This window comes from Leucopleurus acutus (assembly GCF_964270905.1).
Source record: "Leucopleurus acutus genome assembly, chromosome: 2".
In the NCBI taxonomy this organism is placed as follows: domain Eukaryota; kingdom Metazoa; phylum Chordata; class Mammalia; order Artiodactyla; family Delphinidae; genus Leucopleurus; species Leucopleurus acutus.
In genome coordinates, this window is record NC_139143.1 from 152368950 (window position 1) to 152389282 (window position 20333).

A 20333-nucleotide genomic window follows, 5' to 3' on the forward strand; every position below is an offset into this window, starting at 1 on the left:
TCTAACTTCCTTAATTTGAAAAAATTCATTGTGTTACTGTCTCTATGTTTGGAGACAAATATTCTACACACTGTAATAAGGGTGTTTTATAGTCTGTAATTTAATTGGATGCTACCATATTCAGTGTTCACTTCAAAGATAGACTTCTGGTAAGACATTCTTTATGAATTTCTATTTAAATTATGCCTTTCCTTTTTCTGAATCCTCTCTTTATAATAGAATTGAATCTTTTATTCTTTTGTTAAATACATTTCTTTGAAGATACAGGTGTCTTACTAAGAATGATGATAATAATGATAATGAGGGTGATAATAGTTATAACCAACTACTTATTGAGTAAATGCTGTGTTCTAAGTGATTTACATATATTTTCTGTACCCTTCAGAACAACATAAACAATCTCTAAGTGAAAGACTTAAGGAGATTATGGTAAATTACTTAATAAGGGTTATACTGCATATATATCTGAGTTAGATGGATTCAATCTCAGCTCTCTGTGACTTTGAAATCTAAATTCTTACTACGAATTCATGCTGCTGTAACTAAATGTGAGGGTATTTTAAAATAAGAGTAGAAACTTTGGGTTAAAAAATCTGGGTGAAACAGCTATGTGGCTAGCATTAAAATGCACACATAAAGAAGTTAGAAGTTATTATTCAATAAGAACAATGATTTCATTATTCCATGCCACCTTGGATTATTTTATACTACTGTAAATGCCATTCTTTTTAATGGTTTTATATACATTCATAGTGTAATTGAGATATTTCTCTGAGAATAATAAATTTGCATTTCCTCCATTGTGCACTTAAATGATCAAGCATTATATTGTATTAATATTATGGAGTGTAGTATCCCCGCCCCATTCACCCTTTCTGTCTTTATGTCAGTATATGCAGGGTTTATGATGTCTTCCTTTCTTTATTTGGTCTCATTATATCACAACTGTTTATCTTAGTAAACTGTAGATATAAAGATTCTGTTTGTTCTTTTGATGAATATCATATATTCCCTGTGCTCTCAATAGGCAAACAAAAACCAATATTCAATATTGAAATCAAATTTAGCTCCTAAAAGTCCTTTTTTATTTCAGTAAATCAATGACTATTTATAGATTACTGATGTTGTGCCAAGCATTGTGTCATACCTGGGGTGGAGAGAGAAAGTGGTGATAAAAAGAAAAGACATTAGATTCTTCTGATGAGAAACCACTATCACTAGGAGTAAAAAGACACACATAATGAATACATAATAAATCAATAATAAAAAGGTAAATATGTTTTGAGGAATAAACAAGATGCTGTGGCGATGTAGAGGAACAATCATTGCTGGGGAAGAGGACTTCCTATCATTCTAGAGGACTGTCATTGCTTGGGGAAGTCAGGTAAGACTTCCTAGAGGAGATAACATTTCACATAGGTCTACAGGATGAGTAGGATTTCTCCACAAGGAAAAACAGGGATATGCACATATCTAGGCATATGGAAAACATAATAAAAAGTTCCAGTGTTTGCATTTGTGTGAAAATCACTGTAATCACAACTGCTACAAATATTAACTGATACAGGAGTGTTGTATTAGCAAATCAGTTACAATGAGCGATAATGCTGTTGGTGACATGATTTTTTAAAATGGTGATACTTCAGGATGAAATTATGAACAAATCAATTATAGTCTTTCCTTGATTTACATGTTAGATAGTTCCTTGGAAAAATCAGTGTTTATTAAAGCCATACAAAGTGCTTTGCATGTGTAAAACAGGTTCTAAGCTCACATAATTATAACTAAGGTTTTTACATACATGGATATCTGTATACATGAATATATCTGACATTTGGAAGTCATACTGGACTTTTCTCTACTTTGCACTACCTCTTGCATCCCTGGTCTCTACTACTCAAGTGCCATCAGTGCTCTTTCAATTATGAAAACAAACAAACAAAAATGCCTCAACAAATTTCCAAAATGCCCCCTGGGAATACTGCTCACAATGATAACCAACTCAACAGAATAATTAAAATAGGAATAGAATTAACAAAAGTTGTTAGAGAAGTGGAGAATAATGTACACAAACTATTTCCTTATCTTTCATAGAAGAGTTTCAATAGATACTGTTTGATGCTGATAAATTAAGATATAGAGGAATAAAGATATTGTGTAGAATAATACCTGAGAAAGTAAAAACAGAAGTGGTTAAGAGCATTTTCATCTAGGAAATGAGAACAGGGTTTGAGTGGTATGATTCATAGGATAATTTTACTTTATATATATGTATATATGTATATATATGTATATTTATGTAAAATCTCCATCCATATATATGGATTAATTCTGTGACATGAAAATCAATTCTCGCTCTTTCACTTTTAAACATTTAGAAATAATCTTTTTGAGACATAGTTTACATATAATGAAATGTACCTATTTTTACTCTATGTGACCTCCACCATCATCATACATATATATGAGGTTCATTTTTTTCCCTAAAGAGCTGTCCAGTTCTTCAAGCACTATTTGTTTTATCAACTGTTGTTTCCATATTAAATTATCATTACACCTTTGTTGAAACTTAATTGACCGTATGTATGTGGATGTATTTCTTCACCCTGTATTCTGGTCCACTGATTTATATGACTTTCCTGAAGTCTTATCATGTAAGTTCTTCAACTCTTATTTTTCAAAATCATATTGACTATTTCAGGCCCTTTGATTTTCCATATAAATTTTAGAGTCAGTTTGTTGGTTTCTAGAAAAAATGCTGCTGAGATTTTGATTGGTATGGCATTGAATCTGGAGACCAATTTTTGGAAGGTTGTCACCTTAACAATAATGAGTTCTCTAATCCATGAACATGGTATACCTTGCCATTTAATTGGGTCTTCCTTAATATCCATCAGCAATGTTTTTTTTTAGTTTTCAGTATACAGTTCTTATATATAATTTGTTAATTTAAGGCTGGGTATTTTGTGTTTTTTATGGTCTTGTAAATGGTACTGTGTTTCAAATTTCATTTTCCAATTGTTCATGGCTAGAGATCCCTTTCTGGGATCTCTACTTAATGCCCTGAGTTTTCAACATGGATTCTCCATTCTGGATGGTTGCATCTTGAATGTTTCCCAGCCCTGTGCACTTTGGAAATTGTTAATCTACAGCTTCCCAGTCACTCTTTGTCTGGTCTCATGGAGTTTCACTCTACATGGCTTTGCATTCAGACAAGGTCTTAAGCAGATATTCTGTAGAATTTTGGTGCTCTGGCTCTCGTAGTGCTCTCCTCTTCAATAGTCTGACCTTCAAACTTTGCTCAGTCTCTCCAAACTCTTACTTATGTCTTCTCAACTCAGAAAACCACCCTGTTGTGTTTGGGAACACTCTTCTTGTACCATCTTCCAGAAAGTGCCACTAATCTAAAAACTAGTACTAACATTAGGTGCACCTCAGGTTTTCCCTTTCTCTCAGGCATCACAGTTTGGCAACTGCTTGTCATGTAAGTCTGAAAAGAGTTGTTTTGTATATATTTGTCCAGTTTTCTAGTTGTTTATGGTGGGAATATGGATCTAGTCCTAGTTACTCTCTCATGGCTAGTAGTTGTCCTATTAGCAACTGCTTTCCTCTCCATTATCCCTGAGTACCTTGAGGAGTTTTCTGGAAGAGTTTGCAAGTCACCATTGCAGACATTCACCATTAAACACACATGTGTGCATATATACCTCTCTGGCAAATGAGAGGAAGGTATATATAACTCTGCTGAGATAGGCAGGGGTCAATGAAGATTTCAAAGTTTTGATTGTATTATACATTTGATTGTACAATTTGATTGATTAAATTGTAGTCAACCCCTTTTTTTATCTGCAGCCCCTGACAGCCACAGATTTTTGTTTTTGTTTTTTAAAAATACCTAATTTTGCCTTTTAAAAATGTTATATAATTGGATTATAAAGGATGTAGACCTTACAGTTCGGCTTCTTCCTTTTATTATAGTGCACTTGAGATTCACACATGTGGTCATGTGTGTCAATAATTTCTTCCATTTTATTGCTGATTTGTATGCCATTGCATGGATGTACCAGAGATTGTTTGTGCATTCACCAGTTGAAATCATTTGGATTGTTTCCAGTTTTGGGGTGATTATGAACAAAGCTGCTGTAAACAGTCATGTGTAGGGTTTTTTTTTTTTCCTGAACATATGTTTTTACACCTCTTCAGTATTCCACCTAAGAGTGGAATATCTGGGTTGTATGTTAAGTGTATATTTAATTTTATAAAAAAGTGCTAAACTATTTTTCAGGGTAGTTATACCACTTTACATTTCTACTAGAAATGCATGAAAGTTTCAACTGAGTGTGTCATCATCAATTCTTGGTTTGGTCAGTTTTATTTTAGCCTTTTTAAGTATGTGGTAGTATTTCATTGTGGTTTTAATTTGCATTTCCCTATTGACTAATGCTGTTGGGCATCTTTTCATGGACTTATTTGACACCTATTTATCCTCTTTGGTGAAATATCTGATAAAATCTTTTATGTATTCTTTATATAGTCCTTAATCAAATATGTGTGTTGCAAGTATTTTCTCTCAGTCCATGGCTTGACTTTTTCTTTTAATTAATAATGCCTTTCAAAGAGCAGCAAATTTTAATTTAATAAAATCCAGTTTATAACTTTTTTCTTTTATGGTCTGTGATTTTCGTGTCTTATATAGTAAAATCTTGCCTAACATAAGGATACACAGATATTCTCATACTTCTTTTTCATTTGGCCACTTAAAAAATACTTTCCATTTATTTCATGTTTAAGAGTTTTTTTTTGGTGGTAAAATGTACATAACATTTAACATTTTAACCATTTTAAGTGTACAAGTCAGTGGCATTAAGTACATTCACACTGTTGTGTTACCACCACCACTACCCTTTTCCAGAACATTTTCATCATCTGAAATGGAAACTTTCTCTGCCTATTAAATAATAACTCCCATTCCCTCCTCCATCCAGCTCCTGGTAACATCTATTTTTACTTTATTTCTCTATGAATTTGCCTATTCTAGGTACCTCATGTAAGTGGAATCATACAATATTTGTCATTATCTGGCTTTTATCATTTTGCCTAATGTTTTCAAGGTTCATCCATGTTGTAGCCTATATCAGAATTTCATTCCTTTTTATGGCTGAATAATAAATATTTCATTGTATGTATCTACAATGTTAAAAATTTTATTCATATGTTGATGGAATCTGGGTTGTTTTTATCTTTTGGCTATGAGAATAATGTTGCTATGAACATTGGTGTACAAGTATCTGAGTCCCTAATTTCAATTCTTTTGAGTATATACCTAGGAGTGGAATTGTTGGATCTATGGTAATTTTATGTTTGAAACTGTTTTTATGCCACCAGCCTGTTTTCCACAGTGGCTGTACCATTATAATTTCCCACCAGCAATGTGCAAGGGTTCTAGTTTTTCTATGTCTTGGCCAAATTATTTTTCATTTTTTTGATAGTGGCCATCCTAACAGGTGGGAAGTGGTAGCTCATGGTTTTGATTTGCTTTTACTTAATGACTAGTGATGTTGAGTATCTTTTTATGTACTTATTGGCTACTTGTATTTCTTTGGAGAAATGTCTATTCAATATCTTTGCCTATTTTGGAATTTTTCTTTTTGTTTTGGTTGCTGAGTTGTAGGAGTTCTTTATATAATCTGGATGTTAACCTCTTATCAGATATGTAATTCACAGATTTTTTTTCCATTCTGTAGGTTGTCATTTTACTCTGTTGATGGTGCTTAATGCACACATGTTTTTAATTTAGATGAAGTTTATTTTATTTTTTTCTTTTGTTGGCAGTGCTGTTGGTGTCATATCCAAGAAATCATTGCCAAATCAAGAATTAATGACATGGAGATTTCCTTCTGCTTTTTTCTAAGAGTTTTATAGTTTCATCTCTTACATGTAGGTCTTTGATCCATTTAGAGTTAATTTTTGTATATGGTGTCAGGTAAGGGTCTAACCTCATTCTTTTTTGTGTGTGGAAAACTTTCATATTTTCTTCTATAAGTTTTATATTTTACATTTGGGTGTTTGATTTATTTTGCATTAATTTTTATGTGTGATGTGTGGTTGGTTTTAGTATATGGATTACTAACTCGTCCAACACCATTTGGGGTAAATTTTTTTTTGCAGCATACGGGCTCTTTTTAGTTGTGGCATGCGGGCTCTTAGTTGCAGCATGTGGGATCTAGTTCCCTGACCAGAAGTCGAACCCGGGCCCCCTGTGTTGGGCGTGTGGAATTTTAACCACTGGACCACCAGGGAAGTCCCAGGTCTAAAATTTTAGGTTGACATTTTTTTCTTTCAATAACTTAAAGACGTTATTCCTTTGACTTCGGTTTTTCAGTTTCTTATAAGTAGTCTAATTTTTTATCTTAGTTCATTTTTATGTGATTTATATTTTTAAATATGAAATACCAAGTTAAAAAGTATATTCTGCTTGGTGCTTCTTGGGCCTGTAGTTGTATATCCTTCATTAAATGTGGGAAAATTTCAGGTATTATCTCTTCAAATATTTCTTCTGCCCTCCCATCTCCTTCTGGAATTCCAGTTATACGTACATTAGATTATTTTATTTTATTCCACAGCTCTTAGGTGCTGTTTTTTTTTTCTTTTCCTTGTTTTTGTTCAGTTTATTTCTATTGATTTGGAGTTCACAGTTCTTTCCTCATCTGTGTCAAGCCTACTGATGAGTATACTGAAGACATTCTTTATCTTTTTTATTGTGTTTTTTAGCTTTAGCATTTCCTTTTGGCTTATTACTGTAATTTCCATCTCTCTACTGAAGTTCTCCATTTGTTCATGCATTTTGTCCTCATTTTCTACTAGAAAATTTAACATATTAGTCTTAGTTATTTTAAATTCATTGTCTGATAATTCCAGTATCTGGTCATTTCTGAATTTAGTTCTGTTTATTTTTTCTCCCAAGATAGTAGGTTTTTTTCTTGAGTTTTTTGTATGTTCTGCAATTTTTTATTGAATACTGCATAACTCATGTAGAACCGTAGAGAATGATATAAATATTATATGTTACAATGCTTGCACCTCTTCTCCTAGGTGCATTTGTTTGAGGGCTTATATCTACCCAGTCAGGAGTTAAGCTGGGTTGAGTTTCATTGTTGCTATGGTTGTCTTCAGTTTGCCACTGGCTTCATATGCTTCTAGTGATACTTTATTCATGAAGGAAAGGGATAGGGTGATTGAGGTTTTTTCTTCAATGTTCTGCTCCACCCTAAACTTTTGTCCTTCCCTTGGATACTCCTATTACAGAGGGGGCTTCTATCTATGCTTTTGTCCCTATGCTAGAATTAGATTGCTTTGTTTGTTATCCAGTGCTTGCTATATTGGTATTGAGGGATTAGGAGTGTTTCTGTTATACTGGTCTAGCCTATGTCTTAGGCAGGCCCTGTATGTTCTGATGTTGGAGTGGAGTTTTTTCAGTGATCCCACTTCTCTTTCGTCTTTTAATTCTGCTTTGAACCTTTGATATGTTTTGTGAGAGATTGTTTTTTACTCCTTCCCCAGGAGTAGGGGAACTTAAATAATGTTGATATATAGTCTTAGGCCCAGGACTGTTTCTGCTCTTCCCCCAGCTGTAGAAGATTGTTTTCTTTTACAGCTCCGCCTCTTACAATGAGTCTCACTTGTGCACTGAAATACAAACATCTTTTGCATTTCAGTAGTTACACTAGATATTTTTCATTACCTAGTTCTCATAACACAGTTTAGAAATATGGGTTTTACCATTCCCTTTTTGTGGATGAGAGAAACTGAGGCTTAAAAGGATTCAGTTGATTGCTTTGTGACACAGAGAATTAATATGTAGTAGCGATAAGATTTGAACCTATATCTTTTTGATTTAAAAATCTATTCTCTTTCTACTCTACCACAATATGTGGTTAATTTTTTTAATGCCTGGTTAAGCACCAAATTACAGGGGAGGGGGTAAAAATTTTATTGGATTTCTGTTACTAAATGCATTATGATTTCTGTTTAACATGAGCCAATTTTTTGAACAATAGGCAATGATCTGGGAAATGATGATACCATCGGAGGGAATGTGAGCAAATATATGGTGCTTCCAACTGGATACTGTGGACAGCCCAAGAAAGGACATCTTATCTTTGATGCTTGCTTTGAAAGTGGTGAGTGTATCAAAGGCCTTTTCTTTTGAGCTTGTCTAGTGAGTCATTTTTGGAATCTAATGCCATCTGACCATTTAGTGTGATTCAACCCATTTAATTTTTTACCATAATGAAATAAGTTGTCAGGAAAAATCCATTTTGAATGAACTAACTTGGAAATACTTAAAGATGAAGTTCTATGTTTTGGTTGTGATAAATGATTAGAAAGATAATGGTAGTATTAATGAACATTTATGCAGTACCTTATATTTTATCAAATACTTACCCAGATATTATTTCTTTTGGGATAAAACTAATATAATTTGAATACTTGATAAATTATTAATTATTCAATGTCTACTGTATACCTGGTTCTTAGTCTTTCTGAGAGCAGTCTTCTCTATAAAGAAGCAATTAAAGAAAAGATTCAGTTGAACACAAACAAAACAGAAAAAGTCATATACTTTGTAAACAGCAAATGCTGTGAGTATTCTGATAGGGGAGAACAGGGCTTAATTGTGAATTTCCACCCAGTAGTAGTTGAATCTTGTTAACTTCTTTATATCTGAGCCTCATACTCTGAATGGCATATAAGCACATAGTAGGTATTCAGAATACATTGAAAATATTAATGAGAAAGTTAAACATAACTTTGTTTTATATACAGTTGTTGATTATTTTTTGTTTTGAGTAATGTGTTTGCATGTGTGTGTGTGATTGAAGGGACATTCCAGTTATATGACAGTTCTCTGAACCCCTAAGTACCATGGTTGTTTTACCAACAATTAAAAAGATGTGGAAAGAGTAATTTTCTGTTAGCTTTGATAAAAAGCCATATTTAATTGCTTGCTGTTCCCCAGTCTACCAACTTCTCTCAGGTCTTTGTACCTTTGCATATGCTGTTTTCTCTGTGCCCCAGATGCCTTTCTCTACTTGGTAAAATGTTAATTCAGACTCAGGCCAGCATTTCTTCCTCTAAGACACAGCACCTCCCAGGCAGGTTTGGCCGTCTCTACCTGTATATTTACAGGCACCTCTTCTATGATTTACTGGCCTCTGCTATGATAGTTTTTATTGCATTGCAGTCATTTAATGATCTCTTTCCTTTTCCTTATCACTGAAAATTCCTTGAAGTCAGTGATGGTTTCTTATTAATTTTTGTTCCTTAGCACCTAGTGTACTATCAGAAACTGACTCTAAAGAAATAGAGTTACATGATTTACCTGACAGAGAAATCAAAATAACTGTCATAAAGATTTTTACCAAGGTCAGGAAAACATTGCATGAACAAAGTGACAATTTCATCAGAGAGAGCGATAATGCTGAAAGTACCAAATGTTGATAGAAAGCATGAAGCTGAAGAACACAGTAGCTGAACTGAGAAAACTTCCTACAGGACTTTAATGTCAGACTAAAGCAGAAGAAAGAATCAGTGAATTTAAATACATATTATTGGAAATAATGCAATCAGAGGAACTTAAGTAAAAAGAATGAAATAGAGTGAAGAAAGCTTAAGGGGTTTATGCAATACCATCAAAGAGATCAGTATATGCATAATGGGAGCCCCAGAAGGAGTGGGGAGAGAGAGAGAGAGCGAGAGAGAGCACCAGAGAAATTAATAAATGAAGGAGGACAGATAGTGAACAAAATGGTCTTCATAAAGTGAGATTTTAAGATTAATAAAAATATTTTTACATTTAAATAAAAATTTAACTAATAAAGCAAGAACATAAAGGGAAAAAAACAATAGTAATTATCACTTTATTACTTATTGTTTGCCATACCCTGTAAGGAATGATATACATAGTTTATCTCATTTAATACACACAAAAGACTTCTGAGGTATTATATCTCTCTTTGTAGGTGAGGAAAGTAATGCTCAGAGATGTAAAGTTATTTACCTTGAATTGCATGACTGACAAGTGGTGTAGCTGAATTTGAAACTGAGAATTTCCTGGCTCCACAGGCCATACTTTTAACCACTGCATATATGTATTACCTTACTATAGGTCAACTTATGACATGAATAATAAACATATTGTTGAAAATTTCTCACTAGGTGATAAGATATATAGGAAAAGGTTTTATGATAAAGAAAAATGAAAAGTTTACTATTGTTTTAAAATAAACCATCCAAATAAATACTATGGTTACCATCATATGCAATTTGATTATTCTTTTATGATTGATATGCATATATGTGTATTGAATGTGAGAAATGCACTATAATTCATACTTCAAATTAATTGGTTAGCCTGAGAGATTTAGTATGTTGTATTAAGTTACCATGGCATGAAAAAGCATCAGTGAAATAAAGATATGGTAGTTATTTATATATCATTTCAGACAATAGAAATAAAAACTTAAAAACTTTTATTTTTAATTCCCCCAATGGAGTTTTACTACATTTATTTGTGTAATCTTTAAAAATTAATGTTTTATTTCTTCTTGAAAGAAAATAAAATAGTCTTTATTATTGGTGCAGCATGAAAATATGCTATGACTACATTAGAAATCAGGGTTTTTAGCTTAATACTGCACCTGAACTTTTCTTTTAGATATCCAGATGGCTGATATACTTTGTTGTTTTTGTAACTTTATTGAGGAATAGTTGACGAATATAATTGCATATATTTAAGATGTATGATGTAATGATTTGATATACATGTATATTGTAGAACAATTACCAAAATCACGATAATAAACACATCCATCACCTTACATAGTTAACATAGCTATCTGCTTTCCCCTCCCTGTGGTGAAAATGCTTAAGATCTACTGTCAGAAATTTTCAAGTATACAGTACCATATTCTTTAACTCTAGTCACCATGCTGTGCATTAGAGCCTCAGAACTTATAACTGAAAATTTGTACCCCTTGACCTACATCACCCCATTTCCCCTTCCCTCAGCCCCAGGCAACCACCATTTTTTTCTCTGTATCTATGAAATCAACTTCACTGCAGCATTATTCACAATAGCAAGATGTGGAAACAACCTAAATGTACTTTGCTGGATGAATGGATACAGAAAATATTATATATATATATATATATATATATATATATATATATACACACACACACACATGTGATATATATGAGTGATGGAATATATATATATATATATATAAATATAATATATAGTGAAGTATTATTCAGCCATATAAAGGACATCCTGCCATTTGTGACAACATGGATGAATCCAGAGGGCATGCTACCTAAAGTTTTTTTAAACAAGAGGTAACATAGTATAATACCAAAAAACACAGGTTTTGGTTTCAGACAGACTTAGGTTCATATATTAACCTTAGCACGTACTTGGTTATGTCATTGCTGATGTTATCACTTAAAGTTTACTTAAAATTAGGAAAATAAGTATCTGTACTGTAGAATTATTGTGCAAATTAGAGATAACATACAAAATAGACTTAGCACAATATCTAGCAATATCCCAGGTACTAATTCTGGCACATGAATAATATCAACATTTCAAGGGTGCTAAAATGTACCAGAATTTTTCTTGGTGTATTTGTGTTATTTCCAACCCTTAGAAAAACCTTGCAATATCAGAGCCTTAAATTGGGTTCTTCCCACAATCATACTGAGATAAGGACTTAGGTAAAGTTTGTATATTTTATTTATTTATTTATTTATTTATTTATTGGAGTAAAACTACTTTACAATGTTGTGTTAGTTTCTGCTGTACAATGAAGTGAATCAGCATTTGTATGCCTATATCCTCTCTCTCTTGGACCTCCCTCCCCTTCCCCCTCCCCCATCTAGGTCATCACAGAGCACTGAGCTGAACTCCCTGTGCTATACAGCACATTCCCACTAGCTATCTGTTTTACACATGGTAGTGTATTTATGTCAAACCTAACCTCCCAATTCATCTCACCTTCCCCTTTCCCCACTGTGTCCACATGCCCATTCTCTGTGTCCATGTCTATTCCTGCCCTACAAATAGGTTCATCTGTACCATTTTTTTAGATTCCACATATATGCGTTAATATACGATATTTGTTTTTCTCTTTCTGGCTCACTTCACTCTGTATGACAGACTCTAGGTCCATTACATCTCTACAAATGACCCAATTTCATTCCTTTTTATGACTGAGTAATATTCCATTTTATATATGTACCACATCTTCTTAATCCATTCATCTATTGTTGGACATTTAGGTTGTTTCCATGTGTTGGTAAATAGTGCCGCAATGAACATTGGGAAACGTGTCATTTTGAATTATGGTTTTCTCAGGGTATATGCCCAGTAGTGCGATTGCTGGGTCATATGGTAATTCTATTTTTAGTCTTCTAGGAACCTCCATACTGTTCTTCATAGTGTCTGTATCAATTTACATTCTCACCAACAGTGTAGGAGGGTTCCCTTTTCTCCACACCCTTTCCAGCATTTGTTATTTGTAGCTTTTTTGATGATGGCCATTCTGACCAATATGAGGTGATACCTCATTGTAATTTGGATTTGTATTTCTCTAATAATTAGTGATGTTGAGCATCTTTTCACGTGCCTCTTGGCCATCTGTATGTCTTCTTTGGCGAAATGTGTATTTAAGTGTTCCACCCATTTTTTAATTGGGTTGTTTGGGTTTTTTTGATATTGAGCTGCATGAACTGTTTGTATATTTTGGATATTAATCCATTGTCCACTGTTTCATTTGCAAATATTTAGTCCCATTTTGAGGGTTGTCTTTTTCTCTTGTTTATGGTTTTCTTTGCTGCGCAAAAGCTTTTAAGTTTCATTAGGTCTGGTTTTTTAATTTTCGTTTTTATTTTCATTATTCTAGGAGGTGGGTCAAAAAAGATCTTGCTGTGGTTTGTCAAAGATTGTTTTTCCTATGTAATCATCTACAAGTTTTATCCAATCTTACATTTAGGTCTTTAATCCATTTGGAGTTTATTTTTGTGTATGGTGTTAGGGAGTGTTCTAATTTCATTCTTTTACATGTAGCTATCCAGTTTTCCCAGCACCACTTATTGAAGAGACTGTCTTTTCTCCATTCTATATCCTTGCCTCCTTTGTCAAAAATTAGGTGACCATATGTGCGTGGGTTTATCTCTGGGCTTTCTATCCTGTACCACTGATCTGTATTTCTGTTTTTGTGCCTGCCAGTACCATACTATCTAGATTACTGTAGCTTTGTAGTATAGTTTGAAATCAGGTAGCCTGATTCCTCTGGCCCCATTTTTCTTTCTCAAGATTGCTTTGGCTATTTGGGGTCTTTTGTGTTTCCATACAGATTGTAGAATTTTTTGTTCCAATTCTGTGAAAAATGCCCTTGATAATTTGATAGGGATTACACTGAATCTGTAGATTGCTTTGGGTAGTATAGTCATTTTCATAATATTGATTCTTATAATCCAAGAACCTGGTATATCTCTCAGTCTGTTTATGTTATGTTGATTTCTTTCATCAGTGTTTTATAGTTTTCTAAGTACAAATCTTTTGCCTCCTTAGATAGGTTTATGCCTAGGTATTTTTTTCTTTTTGTTGCGATGGTAAATGGGATTGTTTATTTGATTTCTCTTTCTTGTTTTTTGTTGTTAGTGTACAGGAATGCCAGAGATTTCTGTGCATTAATTTTGCATCCTGCAACCTTATGAAATTCATTGATTAGCTGTAGTAGTTTTCTGGTGGCATCTTTAGGATTTTCTATGTATAGTATCATGTGATCTGCAAACAGTGACTGTTTTACTTCTTCTTTTCCAATTTAGATTCCATTTATTTCTTTTTATTCTCAGATTGCCGTGGCTAGAACTTCCAAAACTATGTTGAATAAGAGTGGCGAGAGTGGGCATCCTTTTCTTGTTCCTGATCTTAGTGGAAATGCTTTTAGTTTTTCACCATTGAGTATGAGGTTTGCTGTAGCTTTGTCATATATGGCCTTTGTCATATTGAAGTAGGTTCCCTCTTTGCCCATTTTCTTGAGAGTTTTTATCATAAGTGGGTGTTGAATTTTGTCAAAAACTTTTACTGCATCTATTGAGATGCTCATATGGTTTTTATTCTTTAACTTGTGAATATGATGTATCACATTGATTTGTATATATTGAAGAATCCTTGCATTCCTGGGATAAATCCCACTTGAACATGGTGTATGATCCTTTTAATATGCTGTTGGATTCTGCTTGCTAGTATTTTGTTGAGGATTTTTGCATCTATATTCATCAGTGATATTGGTCTGTAATTTTCTTTTTTTCTGTGATATCTTTGTCTGATTTTGGTATCAGGGTGATGGTGGCTTTGTAGAACAAATTTAGGAGTGTTCCTTCCTCTGCAATTTTTTGGAAGAGTTTGAGAAGGATCAGTGTTAGCTCTTCTCTAAATGTTTGATAGAATTCGCCCATGAAGCTATCTGATTCTGGACTTTTGTTTGTTGGAAGATTTTAAATTACAGTTTCAACTTCATTACTTGTCATAGGTCTGTTTATATTTTCTAATTCTTCCTGGCTCAGTTTTGGAAAGTTGTATCTCATACTGAGACAAGGACTTAGGTAAAGGTTTTATATTTAGGTGCGTATCTCAGGAAGGACAGGTGGGGGAGTAGGGAGAGTAAGACAGGAAATGAAGAAAAGCCAACAAAGAATATGTCTGTGAACAGGTACAGTAGTGGTTGTAGGTAGATTAACCTTGGTTAGAGGGAGCCCACTCTGGAGGATTCATGCACAGCTTCCTTATGTCTATCATCATGTCTAATTTATTCTTTCTTCTGTTATGCAAGGTTGACTGATGTCCACTGCATGAATTATTCCATCCACCTTTTTGTTTAATGCCTCCTCTGTGTTAGGTATTGTCTGATGAGCATGGAGGATCTTCAAAATTGTTTTTGGTTATGACTTCATAACCAAAGATTTGAATACTTTGTACCCATTCCCATTGTTCCATTCCCATGTCCCTGTCCCAGACCTCCATGACTGCAGTCTTTCAATCTTGTTCTTTACAGTCCTGTTACCAACCAACCTACAAGACATTTGCCATTGCTCACAAGTCCATGTATATCTTTACCTTGTACTACTTCTACCTCCACACAAAGGAGAGGAGTAAGTGTACTGCTGTAAACTCTGTTCACTGGGAGATTTTCCTATCACCCCATCATTTAAAGAAAACTGAGTGATATTATATGGCAGCAACAAGTTTTTTTTTAACTTGTGCCAACATATCAAGCCAGTCCATCTGTTAGTCAGTCTTGAGTTGTCTTCCTCAGGGAACCTTCCATGAGGCCATAGGCATGAGCTAAGGGAATGGCATTTGTGTAACAGAGGTAGGTGTCACTGGAGTCAGGGTTTGCTCCCTGTCACTTAAATTACACCATTACTTGGTGTCTCATGATTAGAAGCTCAGTATTTAGTAGGCATCAGGACTTTTCCTGGAGCTGCTTTTCACATGGTAGTTTTGTACTGCAGAAAGCATCTTTTGCTCTAGAACTTCATGGATCTGCTTGTCATAGATTCTGCAGTGTCTTGTCTATCATGGTTGTCTCTAGCCTTATTGGATCTCTTTTTAAAATTTTATTTTATTTTGGCAAGAATACTTAACATGAGATCTACTCTCTTAACAAAGTTTTAAGTGTACAATGCAATATTGTTGACTTTAGGTACAATCTTGAGTAGCAGATCTCCAGAACTTATTCATCTTGCTTAACTGAAACGTTATGCCCATTGATTAGTTTATTCCCCATTCCTCTCTCCTCTTAGCCCCTGACAACCACCATTCGACTCTGATTCTATGAATTTAACTATTTTAGATACCTCAAAGAGTTGGAATCATGCAATATTTGTCTGTCAGACTGGCTTAATATAATACCACTTAGCATAATATTCTCAGGGTTCATGCTTGTTGTTGTGTATTGCATAATTTCCTTCTTTTTTAAGGCTGAATGATATTCTATTGTATGAATATACCACATTTCCTTTCATTCATTCATCTATCTGTGGATATTTAGTTTTTTTCTGTGTCTTGACTATTGTGAATAATGCTGAAGTGAACATAGGAGTGCTAATAATCTCTTTGAGATTCTGATTTCAATTATTTTGGATAAATGCCCAGGAATAGAATTGCTGGATCATCTGATAGTTCTTTTTTTTTTTTTTTTTGGAGGAACCTCTATACTGTTTTCCATAGTAGATGTACCATTATGCATTCCCACCAAGAGTGTCCAAGAGTGCCAATGTCTCCATATCCTCAGTAGCACTTGTGTCTTTTGTGGTTTTCTTTTTTTTTGATAATAGTCATCCTGACAGGTGTGAGGTGGTATCTCATGGTTTTGATTTACATTTCCCTGATAATTAGTGACATTAAGCTTTTTTTTTTCCATTTACCTGTTGGCCGCTTGTATGTCTTTATTAGAGAAATGTCTATTCTAGTTCTTAGCCCATTTTTAATTAGATTATTAGTTTTTTTTACTATGAGTTCGAGTTCCTTATATATTTTGAAGATTAATTCCTTATCAGAAATATAGTTTGCAAATATTTCCTTTCATTCTGTAGGTTGCCTTTTACTCTGTTAACTGTTTTGTTTGCTGTGCAGAAGCTTTTAAGTTTGTTGTAGTCCCATTGGTCTATTTTTGCTTTTGTTGCCTGTGCTCTTGGTGTCATATCAAGGAAATCATTGCCAATACCAATGTAATGAAGTTTTTTTCTATGTTTTCATCTAGGAATTCTACAGTTTCAATATTATGTTTAAGTGTTTAATCTATTTTGAGTTTATTTTTGTTTAGGGTATAACAAAAGGGTCCAATTTCATTCTTTTGCAACTGGATACCCAGATACCAATTTGACTAACACATTTGTTGAAGAGACCACCCTTTATTGATTGTATATTCTTGGCACCCTTGTTGAAGGCCAATTGATCATATATGTGTGAATTTATTTCTAGGCTCCTTATCGAATTCCATAGGTCTACAATTCTGTCTTTATACCAGTACTATACTTTTTTGATTACTGTAGCTTTGCAATGTATTTGGAAACTGGGAACTTTGATGCCTCCCACTTTGTTCTTTCATAAGATTGATTTGGCTATTTGTTATCTTTTGTGATTCTATATGGATTTTAGCATTTTTTCTATTTCTATAAAAAAATGCCATTGGGGTTTTGATAGGGACTGCATTGAATCTGTAGATTGCTTTGATAGCATGGACATTTTAAGAATACTGAGTCTTCCAATTCGTGAACATGGGTTGTCTTTCCATTTATATGTTTCTTCTTTAATTACTTTCATCAATGTTTTCTAGTTTTCAGTATACAGGTTTTCCACTTCCTTTATTAAGTTTATTCCTTTGGGGCTGTTGTAAATGGGATTGGTTTCCCGATTTCCTTTTCACATAGTTTGTTGTTAGTGAATAGAAATGAGACTGATATTTGTATGTCAATGTTGTATCCTAAAACTTCACTGAATTCATTTTGTAGCTTTAAAAGTTTTTTAAATTGAGTCAGAGTTTATATATATAACATTATGTCATTTGCACACAGGGATGGTTTTGCTTCTTCCTTTCCAATTTGAATGCCTTTTATTTCTTTTTCTTGCTTAATTGCTCTGGCTAGGACTTCTCGTACTATGTTAAGCAACTGACAAGAGTGGGCATCATTGCCTTGTTCTTAGAGGAAAAGCTTTCAGTCTTCCAGCAGAGCTTTTCATATATTGCCTTTATTATGTTGAAATGCTTTCTTTCTATTCCTGGTGTGTTGAGCATTTTTATCATGAAAGGATGTTGAATATTGTTCAATCCTTTTTCAACTTCTGTTGAGACAGATATGTGATTTTTACCCTTTATTTTGTCATTGTGGTGTATCACATTAATTTGTTTTCATATGTTGAGCCATCCTTGTATCCCAGGGATAAATTCCACTTGTTCATAGTGTATGATCATTTCAATTTGCTGTTGGATTAAGTTTTCCAGTATTTTATTGAGGATTTTTGCATCAGTATTCATCAGGGATATTGGCTTATAGTTTTGTTTTCTTGTGTACTTGTCTGTCAAAGTCAACTGGTAAAGGTACCTTGTATCAGGATAATGGTGGCCTCATAAAATGAGTTTGGAAGTGTTCCCTTCTCTTCAATTTTTTGGAAGAGTTTAAAAGTATTGGCATTAATTCTTTGAATATTTGGTAAAAATCACCAGGGAATCCATCTGGTCCTGGGCTTTTCTTTGTTGCGAGGTTTTTGTTTAGTGATTCAATCTCTATATTAGTTTTAGGTCTGTTCAGACTTTCTATTTCTTCACAATTCAGTCTTGGTAGGGTGTATGATTCTAGGAATTTATCCATTTTTTTAAAGATTATTCAGTTGATGTAGTTCATAGTAGTCTTTTATAATCCTTTTTATTTCTGTGGCCTCAGTTCTAATGTCTCCTCTTTCATTTCCGATTTTATTTATTTGAGTCTTCTTTCTTTTTTTTTAGTTTAGCTAAGGGTTTGTCAGTTTTATCTTTCAAAAAAACTCAATTTCATTGTTTTACTATTCTCTATTTCACTTATTTCTATTCTAATCTTTGTTATTTCTTTCCTTCTGCTAACTTTGTGCTTATTTTGTTCTTCTAGCTCCTTGAAATGTAAATTAAGTTGTTCATTTGATCTTTCTTTTCTCTCAATATGTCTCTTTATCACAGTAAACTTCCTTTTCAGTACTACTCTTGCTGTAGCCTATAAGTTTTGGTATGTTTTGGGTTTTGTTTGTTTATTTGTCTTTAGGAGTTTTCTTTGATTTCTTTTCTGACAAAATTGTTGTTCAAGAGTTTGTCATTTAATTTCCATTCGTGAATTTCCAGTTTTTCTTCTGCTGTTCATTTTAGTTTTATTCCATTGTGGTCAGAAAAGATACTTTGCATGATTTCAGCCTTCTTTAATCTGTTTAGACTTGTTTTGTGACCAAACTTGTGATCTATAAAGTTCCATGTTCAGTTGAAAAGAATATGTATTCTGCTGCTGTTGGGCAAAATGTTATGTATATTTCTCTTAGATTTATAATGTTGTTCATCCTCTGTTTGTTTCCTGACTTTCTATCTGGATATTCTATTTATTATTGAAAGTGGGGTATTGAATTCTCCTACTATTATTGTCATGCTGTCTATTTCCCTTTCTGTTCTGTCAACATTTGCTTTATGTATTTAGGTACTCTGTTGTCAGGTGCATATACATTTTTCATTATGATATCTTCCTGTTGAATTGGCCTTTTTATCATTGTTATGTACTTCTTTTTCTCTTATGATAGATTTTGACTTAAAGTCTATTTTTTCCTGACATAAATATGGCCACCCCTGCTTTCTTTTGGTACCATTTATGAGGAGTAGCTTTTCCATCTCTTCTCTTTCACCTATTTGTGTTCTTAAATCTCAAGTGATTTTTTTGTAGATAGCAAATAGGTGTGTTTTTTTAATCCATTCAACTACTCTATGCCTTTTGATTGAGGAATTTAATCCATTTACATTTATAGTGATTACTGCTATGGAAGTATTTACTATTTCCATTTTGTTAATTGCTTTCTATTAATCTTGTAGTTATTTTGCTTGTATTTCCTAGAGATGTTCCTTGTTCGTTTGTTTGGTAACATCTCTGCCTGAACCGTCATTTTCCTTGACTCTCTGTGTTGGTTTCTGCACATTGGATGGAGCAGTTACCTCTCCCATTGTTCATGCACTAGCCTCATACAGGAGAAGAACCTGAGGGCCTCTTGAAATTTTGAGGTAGTCCAACCCACTTTTGTTGGTTCTTTGAAGACCCCAGGTATCTAGGATGTGCCAGGTCCCATCAGTGTACCATGACAAGCAAGTCTGAAGCCAATTCCTCAGGCAGTCTCTGGAAAAGTTATATTGTTGGATGCTCTGTCTAACTCTTTCCTTCCCCAGTGAGAAGCTAAGAACTAGGGATTTTTGTCCACTGGCTCTGTGCTTAAGTGGGAGGGAGGACTATGGTGACTGCCAGCCCAAATCTTCATCTCTGTTTTCACTAGACACCCCACCCTGCCCCAGGTGGTTTGATTATGCCAGATCCCAGATCCCCTCAGTACTCTGAGGCAGGCAAGCTAGAAGCCTGTCCTTTGAGTAGTCCCTGGAAAGATTGTGGCATTGGATACCTGGACCAACTTTTGCCCTTACCAGTGAGAATCAGGCAGCTTTGTTTTTGTCCACCTACTCTGTGCTGAGAAGGAGGCAGGAGCTATG

The 20333-nt window shown here is 33.9% G+C and overlaps 1 protein-coding gene and 1 long non-coding RNA gene across 3 annotated transcripts in view; one reads left to right on the top strand and one right to left on the bottom strand.

Moving 5' to 3' along the window:
• The window catches only part of LOC309957973, a 624415-nt gene that overhangs the window by 205523 nt on the left and 398559 nt on the right, over window positions 1–20333 (bottom strand). The gene's annotated exons all lie outside the window — the stretch shown is intronic.
• Window positions 1–20333, top strand: part of AGBL4 (AGBL carboxypeptidase 4) — a gene marked incomplete at both ends in the record, with an annotated part of 1417540 nt that overhangs the window by 130962 nt on the left and 1266245 nt on the right. For both annotated transcript variants that reach the window (XM_082833557.1, XM_082833556.1), the window contains one exon: window positions 8058–8180. In XM_082833557.1, coding sequence (XP_082689683.1) covers window positions 8058–8180 — 123 coding nt within the window. The remainder of the gene's footprint in view (window positions 1–8057; window positions 8181–20333) is intronic.